The following is a 26289-nucleotide window of genomic DNA, read 5'->3' on the forward strand; positions in this document are numbered from 1 at the left end:
GTGCAGGGGTGCAGGGTGGGGGGTAGTTGTGTTGGGGAACTTTGGGGGAGGGGGGTAATGTTCTGGGATTGTTTGTTTTTTCTTTTTCAAGGCAAGGCACTTTCATTAACTTTGACATTGGTGTGATGCTCGTTTTGCGATGGGAGTTCATTGTGGATCTGGATGGGGGGTAGGGGGTTGAGGGTATTATGCTGGAATGTGAATGGGTTGGGGGATCGTATAAATAGAGGGGTGGTTATGCAGCTGCTGCGGCGCCTTTCGCCTGATGTCGTTTTGCTACAGGAGACACACTTGATAGGAAATACTTGTCACGCCCTTAATAGACGGGGTTATCGTCTTGCTGCCCATTCTGGATTTACAACTAGTTCTAGAGGAGTGGGTATTTTGCTCAGGGTTTCCCTCCCCCTCGAGGTTGACGATGTGATCCTGGATGCCAGGGGTCGATATGTTGCACTTGTTGGGCGGTGGGAGGGAAAATCAATCTCGTTGGTGTCGGTGTATGTCCCTCCGGGCTTACAATCCACGACATTTACGGACCTGGGGCGGATGGTTCTGGGTCTCCCGGAGGGTGTTTTGATACTGGGTGGTGACTTTAACTCCGTCATCTCTGGCAGAATAGACCGCTATCCGCCCAGAGACCTTCCTGCTGCGCAATCCTGGTTGGGTGACTTCCTGGAAACATTGGGACTTATAGATTGTTGGAGACTAATGCATCCAGAGCAAACACAGTTTACTTTCCATTCGGGAGCTCATGGTAGTCTTTCTAGATTGGATTATATCCTGATACCGGCTGCCCTGTCCCCTTCTATTGGAGAGATTAAACACTTGGCCCGGGGTATATCAGATCATTCCCCTATTTGGTTTCATTTTAATCTTAACATCGGCTCCGAAGGGAGGGTGGTCCCGATTAACCCCTGGTACCTTCTTAACCCTAGGACTCGCACTGAATTGATTAAATCATTTGATCTCTATTTTACTGAGAATGCTGGTTCTGTATCCTCGCCTGTTTCGTTATGGGAAGCTTTTAAGACTGTGATCAGGGGACAGGCACTGTCTTTGGTGGGGTGTGCAAAGAAATGTAAGAATGAGGCCATTGTTCAGCTCGAGACTGAAATCACAGACCTGGAGACTGCACTGGAACGGGAGGTCACTCGAGAGGCATTGCATGTCCTCCGCCTTAAACAATAAGAATATAAAACTCTGGTTACTGAAGCGGCAAAGATGATGAGTAGGGACCAGCAGGGACGGCTATATGATGTGGGTGATAAAGCGGGAAAATTGATTGCCTGGCTGGACAGAAGGGAGAGAGCGAGTCGAGTGGTTCCGGTGGTTGAGACATGTGGTGGTGTGCGTGTAACGGACCCTGTTGAAATTGTTGAATGCTTTGCTGATTATTTTCGAAAGGTCTATACCTCGGTGTCTGACAGGCCCGAGGAGGATTCGCAGTTGTTGCTTAGAGATATAGCACTTCCATGTTTGTCGGAATCGGATCGGGACTGTTTGGATGCCACGCCCTCTGTGGATGAGGTGGCTCTCGCTCTGCGCTCCATTCGTTCCGGCAAAGCTCTGGGTCGCAACGGCCTTCCTATTGAACTGTATAAATTGCGCCCTGATACTCTAGCTCCCTATCTCCGTGATATGTTTTTGGCTGCGCGAGACAGTGGCTCCCTCCCTAGGGATCAGCGTCTTGCTACCATTGTGGTGATCCATAAGGAGGGCAAGCCAAGGGATCTTTGCTCGTCTTATAGACCCATTTCGCTCTTAAATGCGGAGCCTAAGATCCTTGCCAAACTACTTGCTAATCGTCTGATTACGGTTATTAGCGTCTTGATTCATCCGGATCAATCGGGTTTTATCCCGCACCGTAACACGGCATTAAATTTGCGACGTGTGCATGGTGTTCTCGCGAGGGCCCCGACGCTGCGTGAACCGGCCATCTTGGCGTCCTTAGACGCCACGATGGCCTTTGATACAATCGAATGGTCTTATCTCTGGGCGGTACTCGCCAAGTTTGGATTCGGCGCTGGTTTTATTGGTTGGGTCAACCTCCTATATGAAACGCCACTGGCACAGGTGGTGGTCAATGGCCGTGTCTCCGTGCCTTTTGCTCTTGGGAGGGGCACGCGACAGGGTTGTCCGTTGTCCCCGCTCCTCTTTACTTTGGCGTTGGAGCCACTCGCCGCTTGTCTACGGTGGGAGCCTTCGCTGAAGGGTATACGTTGGACGCCGGAATTTGAAGATCGCATTTCCTTATATGCGGATGATATTTTGTTGTACCTCACCTCTCCCCAGAAATCGCTCTACGTATTGTTTGACGTACTTAATTCCTTCGGGAAGAACTCGGGCCTTGTCATTAATTGGTCGAAATCCTACATTTATGTACTTGCGGGTGATGTCCCTCGTTTGCCACGGGGCTGTCCCATCCAGTTGTCGCAGTATGGCTTTAAGTATTTGGGTGTGTTCATCTCGTTGGATCCGGTGGGTCGCTATGACCGCAATTTACTCCCCCCCGCTTCAAAGGTTGCGCTCCGATGTAGCGCGTTGGCGTAAATTACCTTTATCCCCCCTAGGGCGTGCAGCTCTTTTTAAAATGATGTCCTTACCGCGGTTCCTATACGCACTTCAGAATAGTTTCGATGTCATCCCGTCGAAATATTTTCGGGAAGTAGAATCGTTGCAGAGACAATTAATATGGGACGGACGCTCCCGCATCGCTCTCCCAAAATTGACACTTCCCTGGTATGATGGCGGTATAGCGCTCCCGGATATTCGTCGGTATTATTGGGCCTCCCACCTTGCTGCCATCAACCACGGGATGTATGGCACGGCGTTAAACCCAGCATTTTAAATGGATAAGTGGCTGCTCCCGGGTGGTGATTACTACAGGGCGCTTTATTCGGGACCCTCGCGTTCACAACTCTCGGGACCCACCGCTATAGCCGTGCGGGTATGGCATAGCACAACAGCGGCTATGGGCTGGAGTGATAAAATAACTGGTGTGACTCCGCTCTATGCCTCTGCGAGGTTGGGTGGCCTGTGGCAGACGAAGGGGTTTGATAAATGGGACGCTATAGGTATTAGTAAGGTGCGTGATCTTTGGGTTAAAGGAGAGGTGAAGACCTTCTCGGATCTACAAATAGAGTACAAGCTGAATGACAGGGAAAAATTTCGTTATGTCCAGGTACGCCATGCTCTGAACTCTGTGTTGCCAGTTGGTAGTGACATTCCGGAATCCTCCCCCCTCGAAGATCGTATACTAGACGGTCATGTGCCAGACAGTACTATCTTATTGTTTTATAAGAAAATGATTAATGACCGATCGAGTCTGCTTGATCGCCTTCGTGCAGCTTGGATTGCTGATGGCATTGAACTTGATGATGAGGACTGGCAGTCCGCAGTCTCCTCTCCCAGGGAGGTGACGATTCCAGCCCGTCTCCGTCTGGTCCAACTCAAGATCCTCCACAGAATCTAGGTCACCGGTCCCCGTCTGATCTATATGGGCTACTCCCCGGATGGCATGCGTAGGCGTGGGTGTGGTCTCCTTGGCACCTATCTCCATATCATATGGGAATGCCCTGAGGTGGTGCGATTTTAGAAACGTATACATGAGGTGATGGATGAAGTAACGGGTGTTGTGATGATGCTGGAAGTCCGGCAATGTTTATTGAATGTGTGGGGTCCGAATGATTATGACGTGTCACAGCTTCGGTGGGTGACTCTTGCCAATATGGTTGCGAAGAGGGATATTGCACAGTTGTGGGGGTCCCCGAGGCCGCCTACAGTGACTGCTTGGAAAGAGAGTCTGGACTGGTGCATGTTCCGAGAGAAGACAGTGTATATGGCAAGAGGCAGACCCAAAAAATGGGGGAAGATTTGGGACCAGTGGAACTCATACCGTGGAGATATCTGTACACCCCCACTCACTGCGATTCCTAGTCCTTCCCAGTCGCCCTGACCACATTCCTTCTCGCTGTGGTGTATTGTGCTGTTCGTATGCAATTCTCCCTTTGGCACCCTCCCCTCATCTGTATTCGAAAAATCTTTCTCCTGTTGTCATGTATCTCCCGTCCTCCTTGAGCGCAGACCTAATGGCTGTATTATTGCTGTATTGCCTTGATTGTATGTTTGATGTGTTGTTTCCTTGTTTTATATAATAAAAAGTTTTTTAAAAAAAACCTTATAAAAAATGTGATAATAAAACCCTTTAAATCAATGTTTTCACTAGCAATCCAACATTCCTCTTCGCCGTCAATCCTTTGGGGATATGGATGACCTTGCTCCCTGAGCTCAGCTGGGCCCTCAATGTGTCCCCACTGGTGAAACGGGTTAAGGCAGACCTCCAGAAGTGGCAGTCATTGCCCCTGAATCCCATGGGGAGGGTTGCCCTATTCAAAATGATGGTGCTCCCAGTTTCCTTTATGTATTACAAAACACCCCGTCGGCTTTCCCAGAGCCTGGTTCCGTGAACTCGATAGCATAGCCAGCAAGTTTTTATGGGGAAAAGGTGGGGCCCGATTGGCACTCAATGTCTGTAGGATCCCCTCATTCGATGGGGGCTTGGGGTTGACCCACCTCTATTTATATTATTTGGCCGATCGGCTTCTCTCCATACATGATTGGTTCAACGGGGGTTGGTCGGACCCGGCATACAGGCTTGAGGTCGGAGAGTTGGGCTTCGCCAAGATTCAGGCAATGCTATATGGGGCCCCTATTCCCTCCCGCTTGCCAGAGGTCACACGCTCTGTGTTGCTGGTCTGGCGGCCACACTGCGACATACCAAATGGACGCACACACTGACCCAATGTACACCCTTGTGGCAGGGGACCCGACAATGCATTACAGGGTCTTAGAGCCTGGCATCTGATAGGCATTTCACAGCTAGGTGATGTGTGGGTGGGGGGGGATCACATGCGGACCTTCGGTGACCTTCAAAGCAGGTACTCCTTACACCAGTCAGAATTCCATAGGTATTTGCAGTTACGCCACGCCCTTCACACCCACCTTGCGATTGGCACACCTCTTCCTGACCACAGCCCACCTGAGGCTCAGATAATGTTCGGTGACCTGGGGAGGGGTGGCATCTCCTGCATTAATGGTACACTGATCAACAATGCTCCCACTTCCTTGGACCGACTGCGGGCTCAATGGGAGGGGTGGGTAGGCACATTGGACGAGGAGGATTGGAGCGATGCCCTTATGGCTCCTAGGACGGTCACAGCCCCTGCTAGATTGCGCTTAGTGCAACTATATTATTTACATGCTGCATATCTCACCCGATACACCTTCATCGGGCCGGACTTAGCCCAACCTCTGCTTGTGCCAGGTGCGTTCACGATCCCACAAACTTTTTCCATATGGTATGGGTAAGTCCCCGCTTGGAGCGGTTCTGGGGGGAGATAAAGGAGGAACTCACCCAGGTTTTGGGGTGGGAGGTCCCCCATGCACACGATCCTGGGCATCACTGATGGGCTGGATGTATCTCGGAACGATAAGTTGTTTTACACTAAGGCAATGGTGGTTGCAAAAGAGACATTGCGGCCTCCTGGAAGCTCTCCGAACCTCCGAGCATTGGAGGATTGGGGTGGATTGGTGTGCCACACAGGAGAAGGTTATGTATGAGGCTCATGGGTGTCCTAGAAAGTATCGTAGGGTTTGGGGGAAATGGTTGGTCGAGGTGGCGTAGTCCTAAAGGGAATGTCCAATTTTATATTCATGTCTTTTTGCTAATGTCTGTACATTTTGTGGTGCTGATTTTTCCTTTTCTAAGTCCTGGAATTTTATGGCGTCGGACTGTAAGGCTGGTGTATTTCCTTTAATTTGTCAATCAATAGAAACAAAATTTGTTTATCCAAAAAAAAAAAAACGTTAAATCACACAAATTCTCTTTACTGAGTAATAAAAAGCTTAAAATGTTTTTTGTTATTTATGAAGCTTTGATGTAAACGATTGCTCCTATTAAATTCTCCTTGTCGACGAACAAAGGTCCATACAACCAGTCGTGGGGGTTAATTAATGATTACACTCGAAAACTGAGATACAAGGATCCCCGCGTTCGCACAATCAACAGAAATTTAAGGAGACACTTGGCTGCATCTTTTAAACATACTCTAGACAGAGGTCAACACTTCCTTTTTCATACCAGGACAATGAAAGCAAATTCATCAAACAGGAATTCCTTTTGGTACAAAACATTGTTAGTATTAACATTAACCTATTTAATACACTTATTTCAAACCGGATAATGGTCACCTTCCCAAATAGTATTTATTTTGGGTTGAGAGTGAAAACAATAAATTGATCACAAAGGCTTAAAAAAATGCATTTTTCTTAGTTTTTTCGTTGTGACAATACAAACCAACTGAAATTTCCCATATAGAGTGTTCCCATATGATAAAACACATTTGTAATGCGCACAGATGCTCTTAGGAGAGTCCCGGCATTAATCCAAGAGCAAGCCAGATTACAAGGTGAATAACCACTTTTTTAATCCCTTCTTAAAGCAGGTTCTGGGTTTTCCTGTCTCAGATGCATCGGAAGAGAATTCCACGCAGAAAGCCCTGACAAGGAAAAGGAGTGGCTTCCAATCATTGCCCATCTCACTCTCTGCACTCTGGCCAATAGTAGAATAGAAGACCGTAGGCTCCTCGCAGGATTGTAGAAAAGAATACAGGAAGCCAAATATCCTGGACCAATATGGTGGACAGCACGAAAAATCAGTACCAAGACTTTGAACCGAATTCTCTACCTTACTGGGAGACAGTGCAAAGAGGAAAGAAGACTCGAGATCCTCGCTCTCTTTGGTAGATTCAGTTAGAGGCGCGCCGCATCGTTTTGAACGTGCAATCTATGGATGGCATGTTCTGGCAGGCCAAGATATAAGGCATTAGCATAATTGATGTGAAATTATATGATAGCCTGGATAACTGTTTTCCTTGCAGAAAAGGACAGAAGAAACAGAAATGTTTTCAACACCCTTATATACCAAAGCACATACCAGTCACTGCGCAAATCTGGAGTAAGAAAGACAGGCACCTGTCATATTTAACTCCCACGTTCCTGGCTGTGTCTGTATGAGACACCGGTGGGATGGAACCATCTGGCTAGCAAACAGACCAGTCGGAGGGTGCTGAGGTACCAATAAAGAGAATTTCAGTATTGCACACCAGCTGTTACTGATGTAGCCAGGTAATACCTGCTGTAAGGCAGGATTTGATACAGTCAAGAGCCAGATCTTCCCCTTCCTTAAAGAAGAACAGAATATGTATGGCATTTGCATATGACCTAATCTTAGCACCAACTTAATCAACAAATACAGCAAGCGGGGTACGGTACACATTTAACAACGTAGGGCTAAGGGCAGAGTCCTGCGGAACCCTGACTGAGATTGACTTATTGCCAGAGGCAAACTGGGGCAGCCAAACCTCCTGTTCTCTATTGTCTAGAAAGGAGAATCGTTACAAAAGGGGGTGGTGATGGATGGAGCATCTGAATCAAACACTCACACCCAGTCAACAGATCTGGGTTTAATCCATCACCGTTCTTTAGCCCACTCTGCCACCCCAGTTCAGACATGGCCATATGCAAATCAGTCTGACCCTGTGCCTCATGGGAACAGTCCAGCCCGAACTGCCAAGCCATGCCTTCCCTGGACCGGAAACAAGCTTCCGAGGACCGGTTTCTGGCATTTCAGCCGTCTTCAGCCCGGCTTGCTTGAATCCAGTGGCAAAGTGAGCAAGGGACTCACGTCTGAGCATACCCTGCCAACTTCTGGCGAACAAAGCGGTACAAAAGGGGGTGGTGATGAACGGAGCATCTGAATCAATCAAACACTCACACCCAGTCAACAGATCTGAGTTTAATCCATCACCGTTCTTTAGCCCACTCTGCCACCCCAGTTCAGACATGGCCATATGCAAATCAGTCTGACCCTGTGCCTTATGGTACAGTCCAGCCCGAACTGCCAAGCCATGCCTTCCCTGGACCGGAAACAAGCTTCCGAGGACCGGTTTCTGGCATTTCAGCCGTCTTCAGTCCGGCTTGCTTGAATCCAGTGGCAAAGTGAGCAAGGGACTCACGTCTGAGCATACCCTGCCAACTTCTGGCGAACAAAGCGGTACAAAAGGGAGAATCGCCAGCTACGGGCAAGATTCCTCACTCCAATCCTTGCAAGACGGTCTAAAAGGAAAGAATGGGGGACCGTATCAAAGGCGGCAGGCAGATCTAACAAGATCAGCACCACCCTGCCCTTGATATCCAATGTACCTTTAATTTTCTCAGTCACCACTAGTAAGGCCATCTCCATGCTTAAGTTCGTCCCAAATTCTGACTGACTCAGATGTACGAGGTTATTCTTCTCCCCCAGCTCATACACTTTCTTCACTAAAATCATGTGACACGTGTTTATGCACCTTCCCAACCTCTGGTGGTACTGGCTTTGGTACTCTAGACTTGTATAATAAATTGCTTCCACTCCTCCGATGTATAAGTGTTTGTTTTGATCCAGATACTACAGTTATTCACATATTTCGAGTTTGTCACTTGTCATCCTGGCTATCACCACCTGTGTCCAAGGGCCTTGACTGTTGTGAGGAAAGGTATCACCTCTGGGTCAGTCAAAGAGGTGTAGTACTTGCAACAAAGAGGCACAGGTCACCGTCTTGCAGTATATTGCGAAGTATTCCAGCACATGTTGCCAACTGCAAATAAATCATCCCAGATAGCCTTTCCATTGTCAAGGTATCCCATATTGGGGGAGGGGCTCCCTGTTTACACATGAGTGCTATCACCAATTGCGCCGCCTCATAGCTGCAGGATCACAGACCATGCTTTCTAGAAATAGCCTTTGTGTAGAGAGAAGCTTCACACAGCATGTAGCACTGAGTCTGCCTCAAACTTGCAACATCCACAAACAGGAACAATGATAAGTGTGGCTTCTGCACCTGAAGGTCATCAGCCCAACTGAAGGAATAATCACAGACAGACAAAAGGCCAGGTCTGATCACCAAATGTCCGCACAACATGAACAGCTGTATACCACTCATCCTACAGCCACCAGGGGGAGAGGTGTGGCGCCGCGGCCAGGGCGACTGACGCTGGAATCTGGGGACCACGGTTCGATCCCCGGCTCCGGCGGCAGGTTAGCCCAGCACCATGTGATTCTGGGCAATAGCTCGCTTAATCTTCCCGACGGCCCCCAGCGCCTAGAGACCCTTACGGGTGATTGTGCGCTTTACAAATGTGGACTTTACTTTTACAAATAGCAGTGCTCTGGAAGACTAATCAGCAATTTATTGCTAGTGAAACGGCTTAATTGAAATTCAAAAGGCAGGCCGGTCTCCATCCTCCTCATTTCAGTGTCTGGAACTCCTCCCTCCAGTTACAGGAATGCATGCAATACAATTGCTGTTTAGGGGAACATTTCTAATACTCCACTGTACAATGTCAGGTCAGTGGCATCCAAAGTGGATTCAACTAGAATTACTACTCTGGCTCACTCACACACACAATCTAACACTACAAGTCTTACAGACACATACGCAAGGGATGCCAGTGCAAATCTCAGATGGGGGTAAAACTGACACATTGGTGTACATAGGGATGAACAATGACAAGTAGGTCGGGAGTGTTTGTGCATGTGCTTTGGAGTCTCAAATCTCTAATGCTGTGGAAGTGATTTCATAGTATAGTTGATGTGATACTTTAGCAGCCCTTAGACATCGTAAATAATTTTACCTGCTTCTGTACATATGCACCTAATATATGCAGGAAAATATCTCTGGGACCACTTTGCGCAGTTGTGATGCTTTGTTGTAGGTTTTAACATCCGGGAATCCCAGTCCTCCTTTGTGTTTTGGCATTTTCAGAATCTTGATAGACACTCTACCAGGTTTACTCTGCCACACAAACTTCAACAATTCTTTCTGCAATTTAGCCAGGGTGAGTTGATCAGTTTTGATCACGGGGGCATTGAAACACAGACAAAATCCTTGGCATCATTGCCATTTTGAGAGCTTTAATTATCCTCAGTAAGGAGATGTACATAGGGCCCAACTACTGGAGACACCACATAACCTGCTCCATCACAAGCATTATTTTGGCTTTGGACAAGGCTGAGGTGGTTGTAGTAACGTGTAACCTCAGATATTTTATGGAGTGGAACGCTGTCCTGAAGGGAGTTGCTTGCTTTAACATCAATGCCACCTCTTTGTCTGTCTGTATAAGTATAACTTAGGATTTTATATCATTTACGTTGTATTCAGACACTGCCCTTTGGTTATTCAACACAAGGACCGAGGAGGGACTGAAATCATTGAGTCTGTCAGGGACAGTGGGGCATTGTTCGCAAACATTGACATTTTGTGGCCCACTCCCCCAAAGTCTATAGCCTTCATTTCTGTATATTTGCATATCCCCAATGCCAGTGGCTCAATGGCCAATGCACAAAGCAACAGGAACATCAAGCACCTGGACTATTCTCTTGTGCGATATTCATTACTCCCCCTAGTAGAAAACACAGATTCTGATGGACACTTCTAAATGCAGACTCCTCACCTTGTGAATATTACAGCAGTACTCCTGGGAGCGATGTTGTGGGGCTCCATGCCGATATTGGTCCGCATGAAGGGACAGGAGAAGCTCCATATAAGTGCACTGACGCCAGTTCCTTTCCTTCCATATCTTCTGGTGTGGATCCAGAACTTCTCCTTGGTCTTCAAGACTCAATTTTGTCAGAATATTTACCGCTGTGCAAGGGAAAATATAACCCCCTAAGACAACAGGGCTCAAGCCCTGTAGAGACTGTTGCAAACCGATGTGTGACGGACCCTCAAAAAGTTGTCTTTGGTACCTGGGGTCAGACCATGATTTCAGGACCTGTGATAATTGTGCCTCGATGAATCCGAAAGCCATATGGGGCTGGGCGGCCAAACATTATGTCACCAAACATAAGAAGACTCCACATGGTGACAGGTCAGAGATGAGGACGAAAGGAAGGTCACCTCCACCACTTCCAAAGTTGTTCCAGCAGTAGACCATTGTTATGGTTGAAGTCTTTAGGTAAGTCCAAGAAAAGGCATATGAAGTCAGAGTAGGAATCTGCACCACCCCGCCACTCTGGAACCGCAAGGTCCACCAGCTCGACTTCTGCAGGCGGATCCACCTTTGGTACTGTCTGTGCACCTCAAACCAACATCAGTGCCGACTTCAGTTCCGGCGCCACCCCTACAGCCATTCCCTTTGCATTTACAGTGCCACTGACACTGAGGGAGGATTTGCAGCCCATTGTGCGATCAGACTCTGAGCAGAATGCACCATGACCTCGACTAAGGCCATGTCCGGATCCAACATGCACTTACCACGTGGTAGGCCCAAACTTTGGACAATGACAATTGCGATGGACTGGATGCTTATATACCACAATAAGATGAAGAAAATTGGTATGAAGAACTCCAAGATGCCAGTGGTCTAGATAGGGCATTGGTGATGAGGCAACCTCACGATAGCATACAAGCTCATTCCTCCTGAGCTAAGGTTGCAACCCCTGTGCTGGAACAAAGATGCTGTCATGGACATTTATCATGTGGCTACATAGACGTCTGCACAAACATTCACATATCACTAAAGTCTCAACAGTAAGGTCCTCTGAGACGAGAACTGTGCCTACTCAAACCTGCAAGACTTTTTAGTCATAAATAATCCAGTTCACAGAAACAACACTAGGGTAGGTACTGCTATGGTATCTATTCATAAGATAAGAACAATAAGTTTGTTACCTTCGGTAACGATCTTGCTGGTGGATATAAAAGCGCAGATTTCTCACTGACCCTCTTACCTCCCTGTTCTGTCAACTGAACTCTTTTCCATCTAAAAAGATCCCAATTTAGAGATCTGCACATTGGTCATGCACTGATGTACTCTGCGTCTGAGGGCACAGAGAGCCTAAAAAACGTTTAGATGCAGCTCTGCTGGTCACTTACAGAGCGGAATGATGCTGGCACAGAGCCACACAATGCCACCTACCAGCGCACATGAGTCCTGCTATAAAGTTACCACATTCAGAGTGATGACTTGGGAAATATTCACAGGATGAGGAATCTGGGGTTAGGGTAGAGCATCCACTAGAAAGAATCCTACCGAAGGTAAGTATCTTGCCCATCACACCTTAAAAAAATTCCCAGCATCTAAAATCAACAGAAACTCTTTATATTAGCCTTTTCAGTGAGGTGGGCTGTCCTTCTTGAAGTACCTGCTGGTCTTGGATCAACCCTGACTGATTCACATTAATTATTTCAGGAAGAACTGCTAAAGGCATGGCAGCTAATATTGTCATGTATAATTGATTGTGAATGTTCAATGGGCCTACCCTGCTTGGGCATAACTGTTTAGTCTGCATCACACACCGTAGCTGGTACTTCCCCTTGGTCCACAATAGACTAGAACAACTTCATGGGAATAGGGGACAGATGGACAGATCAAGGTTTTTAAATATTCCCCCATCTAGCCATCCAGGGCTGAGGAGACTTCATGTCCTTTCCATTCTTCTTTACTTCATCTTCTTCCTTAATGTCCATTAAAACTCCTATGGTATATAGGGGAATTTTAGGCAGTCCAGAAATTATTTCTGCTGTGGTAGAGATTCCGGCACCTTTGCATATAAATCTGTACACAATTCCTTATAAACAATTTTCTTCCATCTATCCTGAATGCCAGGAGGCTGTTGGTTTCTCCAAGAGCCAAAAGTCATTCTCTACTCTGATAAGTCTTTAATGTCCTCGCTAGTAATGTCTGTGCATTATTCCCAAATTCATACGCATGATTATTTTGTCCCTTTTCTATTCAAGTGGGCTCTGTCATCTTGTCTCTCATATCAGGCACTCCTTCTGCTTGTGTTTAGGGGACAGTTTTCAACATTGAGTCAAGGTCTAATGTTGGGTGCCTGCAATCTCGGGCCAACTCTGTGGAGCCTCTCCTCTCTGACCTCTTCTTCTTCTCTTAGGTGTTTTAGGTTCTGAGCAAAATGTGTTGCACGTACAACCTAGTGTCCTCTCCTTCCGCCTCTTCCGAGATATTCCTATTTCTAACCATGCCCTGGCGAGCCTGGCTCTCAACATTTTCACACTTCTCCTTCAGAGCTACTACAACATCTTCATCTTGTTATTCACAGACTGCTCAGTTAGCAGGGCATTTTCCATCTTCTCATTCAAGTCCAGTATTTTCTGGCCTTCCTATCCATGCCCTGATTAAGTGAATTAACAGTTTCTGCAAAGGACTTATGCATCAGTCCCATTTGCTGCTTCAGGTCTTCCTTCCACTCCATACAGATACTTTGTAGCATTGACCAAGATCCTCTTTAGAGAGTTGCCTTTTATACCTCTTGACGGTCATTTCTGCAGGTATATGGGTCTCCTTATGGCACCTTGGTAACTTGCTCTGCTTTTGAATATGAAGGGCTGATATCTCCTTCAGGCCTATTAGCTTCCACAGCATTCACAACCCTTTATCGTAAGTAGGTCACTGTTGATGGGGCCCCTTTCCAGAAATAAGGTACTGGTAATCTCCAAAGTTAATATTCCCATGTCTTTTAGCCTCTGCGTATTTGAGAATTGCAGAGCAGGAACAGCCACAGTCTAATTTTTAGGTTCTCCAATTGCAGGGTTGTGTCTTCTTTATAGATTCCGACCATTATTACCTCTGGGTTTTCTCCACCCCTGGGGACTTCTGATGAGCCTGTTCTTTTTGTCCTTTGGCTCTCTCATCCAATATAATGGGCCTCACATCCCTTGCACACACAAGTGTTCCTGGATTTTCTGGTCCCTCAGCAGTAAGTATACCTGCACGCGCTGTTTCAGTTATGCTATGTTATATGGACTTGTAGAGTGCAACTAATCACCTGATGGGTAACCATGCGCTGAAGAAGGGGTGTAGACTGCCTGCAAGGTCTTAGTTGAAGAGCCAGGCCTTCAGCTTCCTGTGGAATTCCACAAGCGAGAGGAGGCCCTTAAGTGTAGAAGGAGGTTGTTACATGTTTTGGGTGCTAAGTAGAAGAAAGCTAGCCCTCCTGTTCTACTTCTGGGGATGCAGAGTGTGTGTGCGAGAGAGAGAGCGAGCGAGGCAGAGTAGTCTGGCGGGCAGGTGTTGAGGTATGATGGTCAAATGATGTGCAGTGCCTTGTATGCATGTGTGAGGAGCCTGAATTGGCAACATTTGCCTATCTGCAACAAATGTGTAGATCTCTGAGGTGTGGTGTGATGTGGGTACACCGGGGGAGGTAAATGACGAGTCTGGTGAAGGCATTTTAGATGGTTTGAAGATGATGGATGAGGTGATCGGGGTTCTAGCAAAGAGTGCGCTTCCATAGTTAAGTCTACTGGTGATTAGTGACAGTACATCTAGTGCTCTTGGGGATCCATCTGCAGATTCTTTGGAGGATGCATAGCACGTGGAAGTAGGAGGAGTTGACTGCAGTCACCTGAGCAGCCATGGTGAGCTTGTCATCTAATATGATCCCCAGGTTGCATGCGTGTTTGGTGGATGATGGAGTGGGTCTGAGCTCTAATGGCTACCAAGTGGCGTTCTGGGGGAGTTTTGTTCCCAAAGAGCAGTAATTCAGTCTTATCCATGTTGAGTTAGAGGCAGTTCGTTCACATCCATTTTGATATTGTGGGTCATGCATTTGGTGAAGTTAGATCTGGTTGTGGAGGATTTGTCTGACCGGAGAGGATGCTTTGTGTGTCATCGGCATAGGAGTAGGAGAAGATGGAGATGCCGTAGGATCTGATGAAGTCGGTGAGTGGTGTCATGTAAATGTTGAACAGGGAGGAGTGGAGGGATGATCTTTGAGTGACTCCACAGATCGGGTCCTCTGGCTCCGAAGCTTAGGGTACGGAGTCGGTCTAGATCTGTTCTCCTTGTGAGGAAAGAGCATATCCATTTCAGTGCAGGGCCTTGGCTGTTGTGCCCTCAAACGAATGTTGTGTAATCAATTGTTTGCTGAGGCTGGAATGTGACACAATGTTGAAAGCTGCAGAGAGGTCCAGCAGTATGAGGGAGGTGGTTTTTCCTCTGTCTAGCAGGTACAGATCTCATCTGTGGTGGCGATAAATGCTGTTCCTGTGCTGTGATTACTACGAAATCTGGATTGAGAGTGGTCGAGAAAATTGTAGAGATCCAGGTGGTTGGTTGATTGATTACTTTTTCTATCATCTTTGCTGGGTACAATAGTAGGGAGTTGTTGAATATGTTGAGGTAAGCAGGGTGTCATGACTAAGGTAGTGTCTTCCTCAGTGAGTGTTCGCAAGTTGGTACCTGTCTGCCTAAGTAATAGATCTGCAGTTTGCTCATGATGTCCTCTGGATCTTGTTATTTTTCGAAGTTGTTGTATATCTTCTCAATTCAATTCAAGGTTAATTATTGCGGGCAGAAACAATTTGGTTAGCAGCAGACAGATCTTTTTTTACCCGCCAAGTGTTTTTAAATATACTTAGAGTCCTCACTAATAAAGGTGATACCCGAGGAACCCTAAGGTATTTTTAGTTTGTCTGGATCCTGCTTTGTCCAGTATTTTTATTTAAGAACTCCCTCCAATCGCTGAGTCTTCACGGAGGTCGAGTCTGCCCAGGTAGTACCATCTTACCAGGGTGAGAGAGGATGCCAATGATAAAACATGACACATTATGTGTGTGAGGCATCCTCTTCCATTAGGGATGGCATTCCCATTTTAACAGACTCTCGCTTAGTATAGCGGTAGTGGATTGACCTCGCCTACAATCTATGTTGAGGTCTGTCCCAGAAATCTTTGACCCCCTTCTCTGGCAAGCATCCTACTTTCATGAGATATATGATGTGGATAGGGTGCCCATGAACCTACAGCACTAGAAGTTACAAACAGATTGCTTGAAGTAACTATTTCCATTTTCAGCATGTGTAGCTATAAATCATATGTTTTGGATAGACTGAAAAGTAGTACCTGTATTCGAACGTGGTGGGTTACATACAAAGGTGGAAAACATTTTGAACGATGTTTTAAATACCATTTGCCCAGCAAATGCTTCTTGTTGGACACAAATATCCATTATTCTATAAGAGAATCAGGCGATTCATGTCAGTGAATTAAAACGAGATCCTATGGTGCAGCTTTAGTTTTTTATCCCCGTCTGATGTGACAACCCTCACCTTAACAAGGTCTTCACAATTTTCAGAAGGATTTTTTAGCATGGTCTTTAATACAGGTAAAATTGTGTGCTATACTCTGTTTTTGTCAGTGTCTCTATTAGGAAGTCCTACTACTCTTCCTGAACATGCAACTGGACCTTATGATCCACTGACTACATGATAGGCGGACGTCAAATATGCTGGGAAGGCCTTTACTAGATAAGGCTCCAATGAAGAGTTGCCCTGTACATCCACCCACTATTTAATTTGGCTATGCATCATCTTGCTCCTCTCCCAGGTATGGTTCATCGTGTGAGGGCATTACGTTTGATTGGGGCTCTTCCTAATAATCCAAACAAACATCTTCCTTTTCTTTGATTTTTGAAATACCAAATTCCTCAGAAATTACCTACCCTAAACTTAGCCCATGCTTTTTTTGCAGCAGCCGAGAACGTTGATGTCTCCAAGGAACAATGTGCCCCATGTGCAGGGCAAAATAAATTGTCCTTTGATGTCTGTGGTTCACTTTCTGTCTGATGCAGTTGTTTGCATCAAACTGCTTTTTAGAGTCAAAAGTGTTTTTGGTGCCAAAGGAGTGCTAAAATAATCTCAGCTACAAAGTGCTCTCTCTTGGTCTCGATCAGTTTCCGGCATTAAAGGTGCCTTCTGGCTGCAAATATTCTTGACTACAGTGGGAGAAGCAGACTTTGAAGCCTACTTCGGAGATGTCTGGTCAATTAGGGTATAGAAATCCTGGGACTAATACCTTACCATACAGACGAAGGTCCTTTAGAAGTTAATCCCCAGAGTGGAAGTCCTCCTTATGTTATTGTGGTATGTACTTTAAATTCCTGAATTCCTCGACATCCTTGGTTCCTGCTCAGTAAGAGTGTTTGTAGATCTAGGCACCATATTTCTCTGTAGTGTGCCCACCTTTAGTCACGTCAATGCGGAACACTTTTTTTTGTTTTAACCTAAATGTGTTACATGCCAAATATGTGCTTTATTTGGGATCCATGGGAAGACTAAGGCTATAGAGCTGATAGTTACTGTCCATTGGTAATGCTCTTTCGGATAGAGACTATCTAAGCACTGATTCTTCACCTTTTGAATACTTCCCAAAGCTTCAGACTGGATCTGGAAACTTTTGAGCCATAGCCCTGCACGCCGCCAGATTGCATCATGCAGCTCCGCACTGACGTCCTTCCACTCTAGAAATGACAAGTAGAGCCAATATAGGAGCATACCTACGTGAGTTTGCGTCCCAGATACAAGGCACCAGCAACAAATTAGCATCAACCAGAGTGCAGACTCCTAGACGTGGGATCTTTTTAGAGGACGAAGTCCAATTAACAAAACAGAAGAATAGGAGGGCGGGGAGGTATCTGTTATTAGATAGTTTCTACCAGAAAGGACATTACCGAAGGGAAGTAACTTGTTTTTCTGATAGAAACTTCTAACTGAAGATTCCTCATCTTCTGCTTCATATAGGTCCTTATACCAATTTTCCTCACAATAAGATTGGCCAAACTTGTCACCCATATAACAGTCATTATCAGAGTATGTTCCAAATAAAGAAAAGAGTGCATTAGGCCTGTCCTGTGGGCCAGGCGTAACAGGCAGAGGCTGCAGTTAGATGGGCCTCAACCACAATCTCAGTCGAGGTTGGTTCAGTGCCGACTCTGAGTCAGAGAGCACAATGAGTTGCATCTCGCCTTTCGGTGTCAAAGGAGTTGGCATTGGGGTTGATGTTCTAGGACCAGCGTGGAATTAAGAGCTGGAAACGAGGCTGCAATGGAGCTGGTAGAGGCCAAGTGATGGTTCTGCATAATCCAACTGGCGCCAAGGGCTAACCCGCCAGCAGTATCCCAGATGTAGAACCTCTTGGGTCCCTGAGACCCATACCCAAGCCAGTTGGAGTTTGAAGGGATCCAAAGTATCACAACATGGCCTCGCGGAAAGCTTGTCTACCCCTGTGTTGCAGGACGATATCCATGCGCCTTTCAAGGCGTACAAGACTGGTGGGAAAGAGCAGAGTCCCACTTGGATTACTAATGTTTTTTCCTTGACTAACCAGAGGATTTGGAGCGCAACGAGAATCGATATCAGGACGGTCTTCTGGATCGGGAATTGGACCGACCTTTGTACTTAGTCCCCATGTTGGGAACAGCCCTTCGATGCCTTGCAAAGTAGAGCTTTGCCATGCCGTCCTGAATACCCTTCGGATCCATTGAAGCAGAGTCACTGCAGGCCTTATAGTAGTAAGTTGACCGCAGCTAATAAAGGGAAACATGATGGGTAAAAGTCACAGACATTTGCAAGCAACAGTCCCTATAGGGTTTAAACCCTGTCATCTTGGTAGGTGACATTACCCTTTTACAATGGATTTCCAATTTTTTGGGGATAAATGGGCCTTGAAAGAGGATGGATAGCTACGGATCCGCATCTGGTAGGCAGAAAGAAAGGGACTGACGTCAGCGCGTTGGAGTGGTACCTATATTCTGATCACAGTATGGTGTCAGTGGAGAGCCGCTGGGCACCACCTGGTGGCGCACAGAGGTACTCCTCAAACGTTTCCGTTTACATCCGACGCAATGGGAAGTATTCAAAAGGTGAGAAATTGGAGGTTAGAAGTTAAAATGCTTATATTTGGGAATGATGACAATGGCATAACATCAAGGGCAGCTTTTTTTGAATACTTAAGCAGGTGCATTAAGAGGCATCTTCTAACTTAGCAGATATAAACAGAGATAAGATGTATGTGGTACCATCTGTTGAATTATGAACAATTTTCTCTGTGGTTGTATTTCAAGCTGTTCAGGGGCTGCGAAAATAGCTAAAGATGCAATTTCTGATTAGAAGAATCATTGGTATATTGCCTATGTGTCCTATATTTTTATCTCAATGAAAATAAATTAGAACATATACTTGTCCTGGCTTTCTTTACCTACAAACCGATAAATGCCTGAAGCTGCAACATTTCAGCATTCATCCTCCTGTTTTTAGTGAAACTGTAAAGTAAAATCTAGATCCACCTTGCAAATTAATGTTAGAAATATATACATTTTTATTTAATGACATCAGAAAAATTAAATATTGGAAAGGCAAATATATCCATCTCTGGGGTTTATTGGACCATACATTTCAGGCTATAAATAGAGGCCTAAAATGGGAATGGTGTTCTTACAATAAGTATGTCAACTGAGATCCCCAGCACTCAGTAATCTTCCCTTGTATATTGATAAGACAGGAGCCCAGCAGGTGACATCACATTATTCTTGTTCTTTGCGTTTCCATAAGCCCTTTTTAAATAGTCTAACATTACCCAACCATCTTTTATCCTTCCATCATATTCAATGTTTTCCCAAAAAGACCTACATCTTTCCCGGTAAGCCAAAAAACAAATAAAACATACAATACCTATAGCATCTTCTGGAGGAAGGTCCACACTATCTGTGTACAAATACTCCAGAAAAGCACGATACACTGGATATGAAAACTGATCTATTTCTATGACCTCCTTCATGTCCTCATTCCAGTACGACTGGAACATTGTTCGAAAATGTTCACACCTGAATTACAAAACATAAGAAACAAATGGTTCTTTAAAAATAAAGAACTAAACACAGACGATACAATTGAGATTCACTGTTTAAAAAGAAACAAAAATACTTAACTGTAATGATTTATCATCAGGATGTGTACTTTCTGAACATCCAGTCAGATGTTCTGGAGGGGTGCGGTGAGGGGTGTGTGCGGGAGGGGGGTGCTTTGGTTGGGGGGCCTCTCCTTCAGAATTATGCAACATGCTAAGGATGTGACCTTCCAAATGGTCCCATTACACTTGTGGCATCTGACATTTTCACCTAGTCCTTAATCATGATCCAATCACCCATTCTCTTACTAATGTGCCTATCGCTGTAGAATGACACCTGAACAATTAAGGCACACCACAGAGTTCCTCGCGAAGAGTGAGATTCCTGGTTAATTTGGTAAACAAGCGGAAGAAATGTAAGACTCATTGGAATGCGTCTCACTACTGGACGACCCTTAGAATGTGAAGGCACACCTAGACTGTTGTAAAGGTGTGCCTATCACTGCTGATAGATAACGAACATCTCATCCCAAAGGAACGCACACTACTTGTCCTCAAGTGCTACACAATTGAATACCGTCTGCATGGTGCTGCCCAAGTGCACCCAAACAAAAAACCTTTCTATCTTAGAATGGCCCCTTCGAACATGAAGTACAGAGGTGGACTATTGATGTCAAAGCTGAACACCCTCTTTAGAACGCCTAGTGCATAACACACTGCCTTCGAGAAAGTCTGTCTCATGCTGGCAGGGAGTAGTACACTGGAACATGTTACACGCCATTCTGGGTAATGGGCTCTCCAGTGATGTGTGAGCCTCAATGGAGTGCTCTCACTTGAGTCTGACAGTTGTTCTGACGGCCTTTGCGAGGACCTCCAACATCTCCACAATAACCTGCCGTTCCCGTTTCCAGAGAGACTCTGGTTCAGGTAGACACACTTGACTCCATGTCTTGTTACATCTACCTGCAGTAGCCAAAGGTGATGTTGAGGAGCTATGTAGGCTTCAAGAAATCCTATTCCTTGTCACCAGTGTAAAGAACACTGGAGCCACAATGTGAGGCAAACTTTTTCTAATGCACTTCAGCTACCGATCCCTCATGGCCAACTGCCACCTAAAGAATCTTCAGGACAGTGGTGGGATCTTGGGAGCAGTCTAACATTAAAGTGGTACACAGAGGGAAACATCCTTTAAAACACAACTTTTACCACGCAGTGCCTTTACGACGCAACTTTTACAACGCAAACCATTACAACGCATTGCGCTGGGGGGCGCTCTAGGATAGGGAATAGGTTTAATTTACTATCCAACACCTTCCCTACTATCCACGGGGACTGGAGTTGGAATAGTAAATTAAACAATTCACTATCCAGCGCACGGCAAGTAAAAGAATGTGTACACAACATGTATTTAAACACATTGCAACAAAAAATGCACAGATGAAAAGACATGCGGACCATATTGAAGCGTTCGCATCATGCTCAAAGCAGTGGTCCTTTTGGCCAGATATAAAATGCTGTAGTCTTAATGCCTTAAAGTAACAATTAAGATAGCCATTATGCTCATCAGCTTTGGGACCGTTAAGACAAAGTATATTGCCAATTTGGGGAAAATGACTGTCATTTCTACTACTGATGCAGCAGAGGTGCAGATAGAAGAACACTAAAAGGATGACAAACCACCTTCAATTGACCTGCTGCTGAAAGAACTGCAAATGACAGCTAAGATAGAAAATTATTAATAAAACCATTATATCATCTTAGTCAAGTGGAGTCAAAGTAAATTTTATTTGGCCAAAGGCCATAATGCAGACATAAAATAATAAAAAAAATAGGATAAAAATGTAATGTTACACAAAATTCATATACAGTATCAGTTTTTCGTGTAACAATTTTGATAAAAATCCCAAAGCAAGGGCGCCAGATCATACCTAAAACTTTAAGGAATAACCATTAAAATTCATCTCCTCCTAATAAGGGACACTCATTTTATAAAATGTAAAACCGTAAAACAAAATTCGGGTGAACCTAAAAACTGCTAAAAATTTAGATCATACTTGTATTGTCTCACATTGGCCTTGTGCAGCAACGGTGCCAAAAAAAACCGATGTCTTGGCTCTTGATACAAAGGGCAAGACAGAAATAAATGGCAGGTGCTTTGGGTCGAAACATTATCAAACACACAGAAAGATATGTCCTGATGCTATGACCCCGGAAAAGCAAATATAAAATGCAAAGTCAAAATGAGGTCAGACAATGGTGATGTGAAGAAGATCTAACCCTCCTCAGGTAGGGCTCTATACCACAAGTTGTTGAGACCTGAACGTAATTAACAATTGGGCAACCTTTAAGCAAGTGTTTATTCATACAGTGCTCCAAGAACAGTTATTTACCACATAATTTATGATTGAGGCCAAGTATATGAGGGGATTTATAAAGATTAAGATGACCCAGGCTGTGAAAGATGACCTTCAAATACCTTATTAACCATTCAATTTGGTCCACCCCTCTAATAACAAACAGTCAGAAATACGAGTTCTCATCAATCCAGCCTCTGGGGAGAACCATATTTTGACCTACAATAATAAAGGGGATAATCCAATCTGGTCTTCGAAATATGGCATTCCAAGCTCCTCGTTACATATTAAGGTAGCTGTGCCCCCTGGGACTGAAAGTAATCTACGGAAAAATAGATTTTCGGCATGTTGTAGAATATCAGCTTTATTGTAGCCCCAGAGGCCAGCGCTATATACCCCTGCTGAAATACACTAACTCCTGTAAAGATTCAGCATTTCTGAAATTGGTTTGTTTTGGAGCTTGTGGGCAAGTCTAAAAATGGCCTCAATATTCCTATTAAAAGTCGGACATCTGAGTGTTAAAAGCGTTTCCCAACTTAATGACTGAATAAACAAAATCCCTATATAATTATAAAAACGTACCTTTGATAGAACAGAATCCCCCATCATAAAGCTCTTTGACTTAGTAGAAGGAAGGGCGCGTGTCATTCTGTAGTATTTCGAGAAATTTACTTTCGGATCCAGACCCTCCATGTATGCTTAAACAGTTCTAAAAGAGACTGAAGGCTGTTTGCACAGTGTGTGTAATCAGAACTGCGTTATCTGCATATAATAAAATGGGAATGGATTTTTGGCCAATACGGGTTACATCTTTGCCCTTTTCTGCTAGATAATTACTGATACCATTAATATAAACCAGAAATAGAAAAGAAGCCAAGATGCACCCCTGCATAACGCCCCTAGTTGACCTTATGTGGGAATACCATTCACAGTCCTAGAGGGACATAGCAGACTCTAACAATAAGATCTTGGTGCAGACGCATATTAGGTGTCAATAAGTTGTGTTCCACTCCCATTTTGACCATTAAGTCTAACAACTTGGTGCGTTGCACGAGATCGAAGGCACTGGATAAATCTATAAAGGCAAAATGCAAAGAACCTTTCATAACCTTCACGTACTTCCCCCAGATTAGATAGAGATTTAGGGATTGTTCGATTGTCCCAACATCATCTTAGTCCATTTAGCAGATATTCTAAACAAAGGTGTTCAATATAATACAAAGCTGTTTTTGACAGATACATTCACAGTTAACCCAATGCACAAAATACAAAGTTTATTTTGTCTAAATTGCATTTTCCTTTTCACTTTGTGACCTTTAAAATTAATCCTGGCAGTAGTCCGCGTAGCAAAGAACGTACTGGAACATCCTTATTTCAGTCCTATGATTACTAGATACACAACACCAAAAATCATTGCATGTATAATGACCAAAATAAATAGAAATATAACTAACAGAATCAAACCCATTACCCTGCTATTTTAATGCAACAGTACAACATCCACACATCAAAGCCAATTCTTGAATTCCAAGCCAGAAATGCCATCTAATAGTATTTGCTTTTGTTTCGCAAGTGTGGTCATGTCACACCATCACTCATAAAATCCCCACCTTTAATCATGCCTATTTTGATAACCATAACCCCATTAATACGTTTGCATTTGGGTACAATTGTGGAACAAATGGTCTCCATCCAATTTACCAAACATAGCACACAAACATTGACCTCATACCAGTTTGGCTTTCCACCTGGGTCATCTGGTTCTCGCTAATGAATTAACACTCAGTTGCTTTGGGGTAGGGGCTTGTGTCTGTCTGTGCCTTATGCCCTTCAGTGTGCTTTAGTGCTAAGTCAGGCTGCTTATCATTTCACATTTTATATGAAGCTGTCAGGATAGTCAGTGATCGGTCTAGGCATCTGGCTAACCAAAATGGGGTAACATGGAGCTGTATAAACGGGTGTCAGTGGACAGAAATCTTAGTGTGGGGTGTTCTGCCTTCAAAAGATTGAGCTATGAATTGTCATTTCTTCAACTAAATGCTTCCAATAGAGAATGCATTACTCTCACATTCTGAAATCTTCTTTTGATACACTGGTTGGTAGTAGATTTTACTATACCTACCCTTGGTGTTTTGGCTTGATTTCCACTTACCCATGCATCCTCATTGTTAAAAAACTGAAAATGTCTTTCACTTTACAACAACAGTCTATCGGTACTATGAAAAATGTGGGTTTATCACCGTTGCTCCCCTGTAGGTAGTCTTTCATGCTGGTATCTGGCTGGATGGTAGGTCACAATGTCCTGACCACATAACTCTTGCTTGAAGGAACTTTTTGGGTTGCCTTGACCTGCTTCGGTGCCGTTTATAACGGTTCCTCTCTTAGAGGCTTATCTGGCAGCCAAATTTGAAGATGAGGCCTCAGATACATGCACAATGGAGGAAAGCAGTTGTTGGAGGATCCCAAATTCAGACTAGTCGAGTTCTCAAACCTTTCTTTCAAATGTGTCAAAGTTGCAAATGGGAACTCAGCACGCCATGTTTCTCTGGAAAATGTGCACATTGTTCTCTTTTTAAGAGAACCCCATAATCTGTCTATAGCCACTGTCTGGAAGGAGGGTTCTGCTTAATTATATTTGATTATATTTGTGTTTGTGTTTGTTTTGCTGTTTGTTAAGCACTCATGTACTAGTGTTTTAATTGAAATATATAAACAGTCAAAATAAAAAATAGAAATAAATAAATGCATCATAAATGCATTATTTTATAGAATACCGCAAGCAATGCAAGCTAACAAAATGACGGAGATTTAAAATGTAAAACATCCAATTTTAGTACTAACTTGTGCCGATCGTTTTCTGGCATACTCTGCTTGACATGTCTGCAATGACAATTCCAAAGTACAAGGCTGTAGTGTAGTTCCTATATTCCCAATAGGCTCTGCGCATTGGAATAATATATTCAGCAGTGTAGACGTAGGACTGAGGTCGACTAGGTCTCTACTGACTATATTAGACTTAAGTTTTGCCAGCTAGCTCAGAGGTCACTAGAAACTTTCTCGAATAAGCGAGGAGGAGTTTAACCTCCCTGGATAGACAAGAAGGGATTAGCTTCTGACAACCATATAACATGACAACTTTGCTCCCTCAGAATAAGAGTGTATCTCTAGAGTCGTGTGAAAACAATAGACAGCTATTTCACTCAGTCAAGTGTGCATACTTAGTTTCACCAGAGTGCAGAGAAAAGAGAGACGGGCGTTTTCAATAAAAGATTGTTATTTATTGAGCAGTCTTCTTTCTCATACAAGAGAAATGAATTGCCACAATTGCAATACTCATAGTAAAGTAAAGTGCATACAGTAAAAGGAGCATTAAGAAATAATACTGTAAAAGCATTGATATGGTTTCTTAGCCATAAGATACTTTAAAATAGATAAAATATATACATACTTATATACATTGACTAACGTACTCAACTGGTGCTTCTAAATACGCCTACCCCGGTGTACCTGACCTAAGCCTAATACGTGGGAAGGAGTAAGTAAGTAGCAGTTTAAGTTAAGTTGGTTTTTGCCAAGAATCTGAGTCAAGAATTCTCTTTAAGGTTTTAGTCAGCTCCGTACCTGGGTTAATAGAAAGCAGGAGGTCTTGTATCTCTCTCTCAGGACTCGATATCCCAGTAACCCGCGAAGGTATCTGGAAACACCGGAGCTGGATTTCTCGGCAGGAGAAAAGACAGCGTCTCTCTCAGTGCGTCAAAGAGGAGGGGCAGCGTCCGTGGGCTCTCGCATCAGCTGGGCTCTCGGGCAAGTAGATAGCTGCTCTGCTCCAAAACCACCACCGTGTGTTTGCTTAAGGCAGCATTGGTATATTTATACCCGAAAGGTGCCGGGTTTTGACGGAAGGTTGGACATAAGACGTCAATAAAGATGTCACAAAGAACTGGCCGTTCTTAGAGTGCTCACAGGAGTTCTAGGACGAAATCAAAACAAAAGCAATGGGGAATTCCCAGGTTGCTGGAGGTTTGGTTTGTTTACAGAACTCGTTGTACTTGCCTGGGGAAGTAGCCTTGCTTAATTTGGACAGCATGGGCTATGACTAAATATGGATATGATTCTTATGCCTTTATAAGGATATTATTGATTATAACCACATAAGGGCATAAGTCAGGACTATCGAATTTAGGGTCCTAG

At 44.5% G+C, this 26289-nt stretch overlaps 1 protein-coding gene across 6 annotated transcripts in view; it reads right to left on the reverse strand.

Annotated features, from left to right (window-relative positions):
* RCBTB1 (RCC1 and BTB domain containing protein 1) overlaps positions 1-26289 on the reverse strand; it is a 255543-nt gene that overhangs the window by 57141 nt on the left and 172113 nt on the right. For all 6 annotated transcript variants that reach the window (XM_078657360.1, XM_078657364.1, XM_078657359.1 and 3 more), the window contains one exon: positions 19570-19721. In XM_078657360.1, coding sequence (XP_078513486.1) covers positions 19570-19721 — 152 coding nt within the window. The remainder of the gene's footprint in view (positions 1-19569; positions 19722-26289) is intronic.

Source organism: Lissotriton helveticus, chromosome 8, assembly GCF_964261635.1.
Source record: "Lissotriton helveticus chromosome 8, aLisHel1.1, whole genome shotgun sequence".
NCBI classification, from domain to species: domain Eukaryota; kingdom Metazoa; phylum Chordata; class Amphibia; order Caudata; family Salamandridae; genus Lissotriton; species Lissotriton helveticus.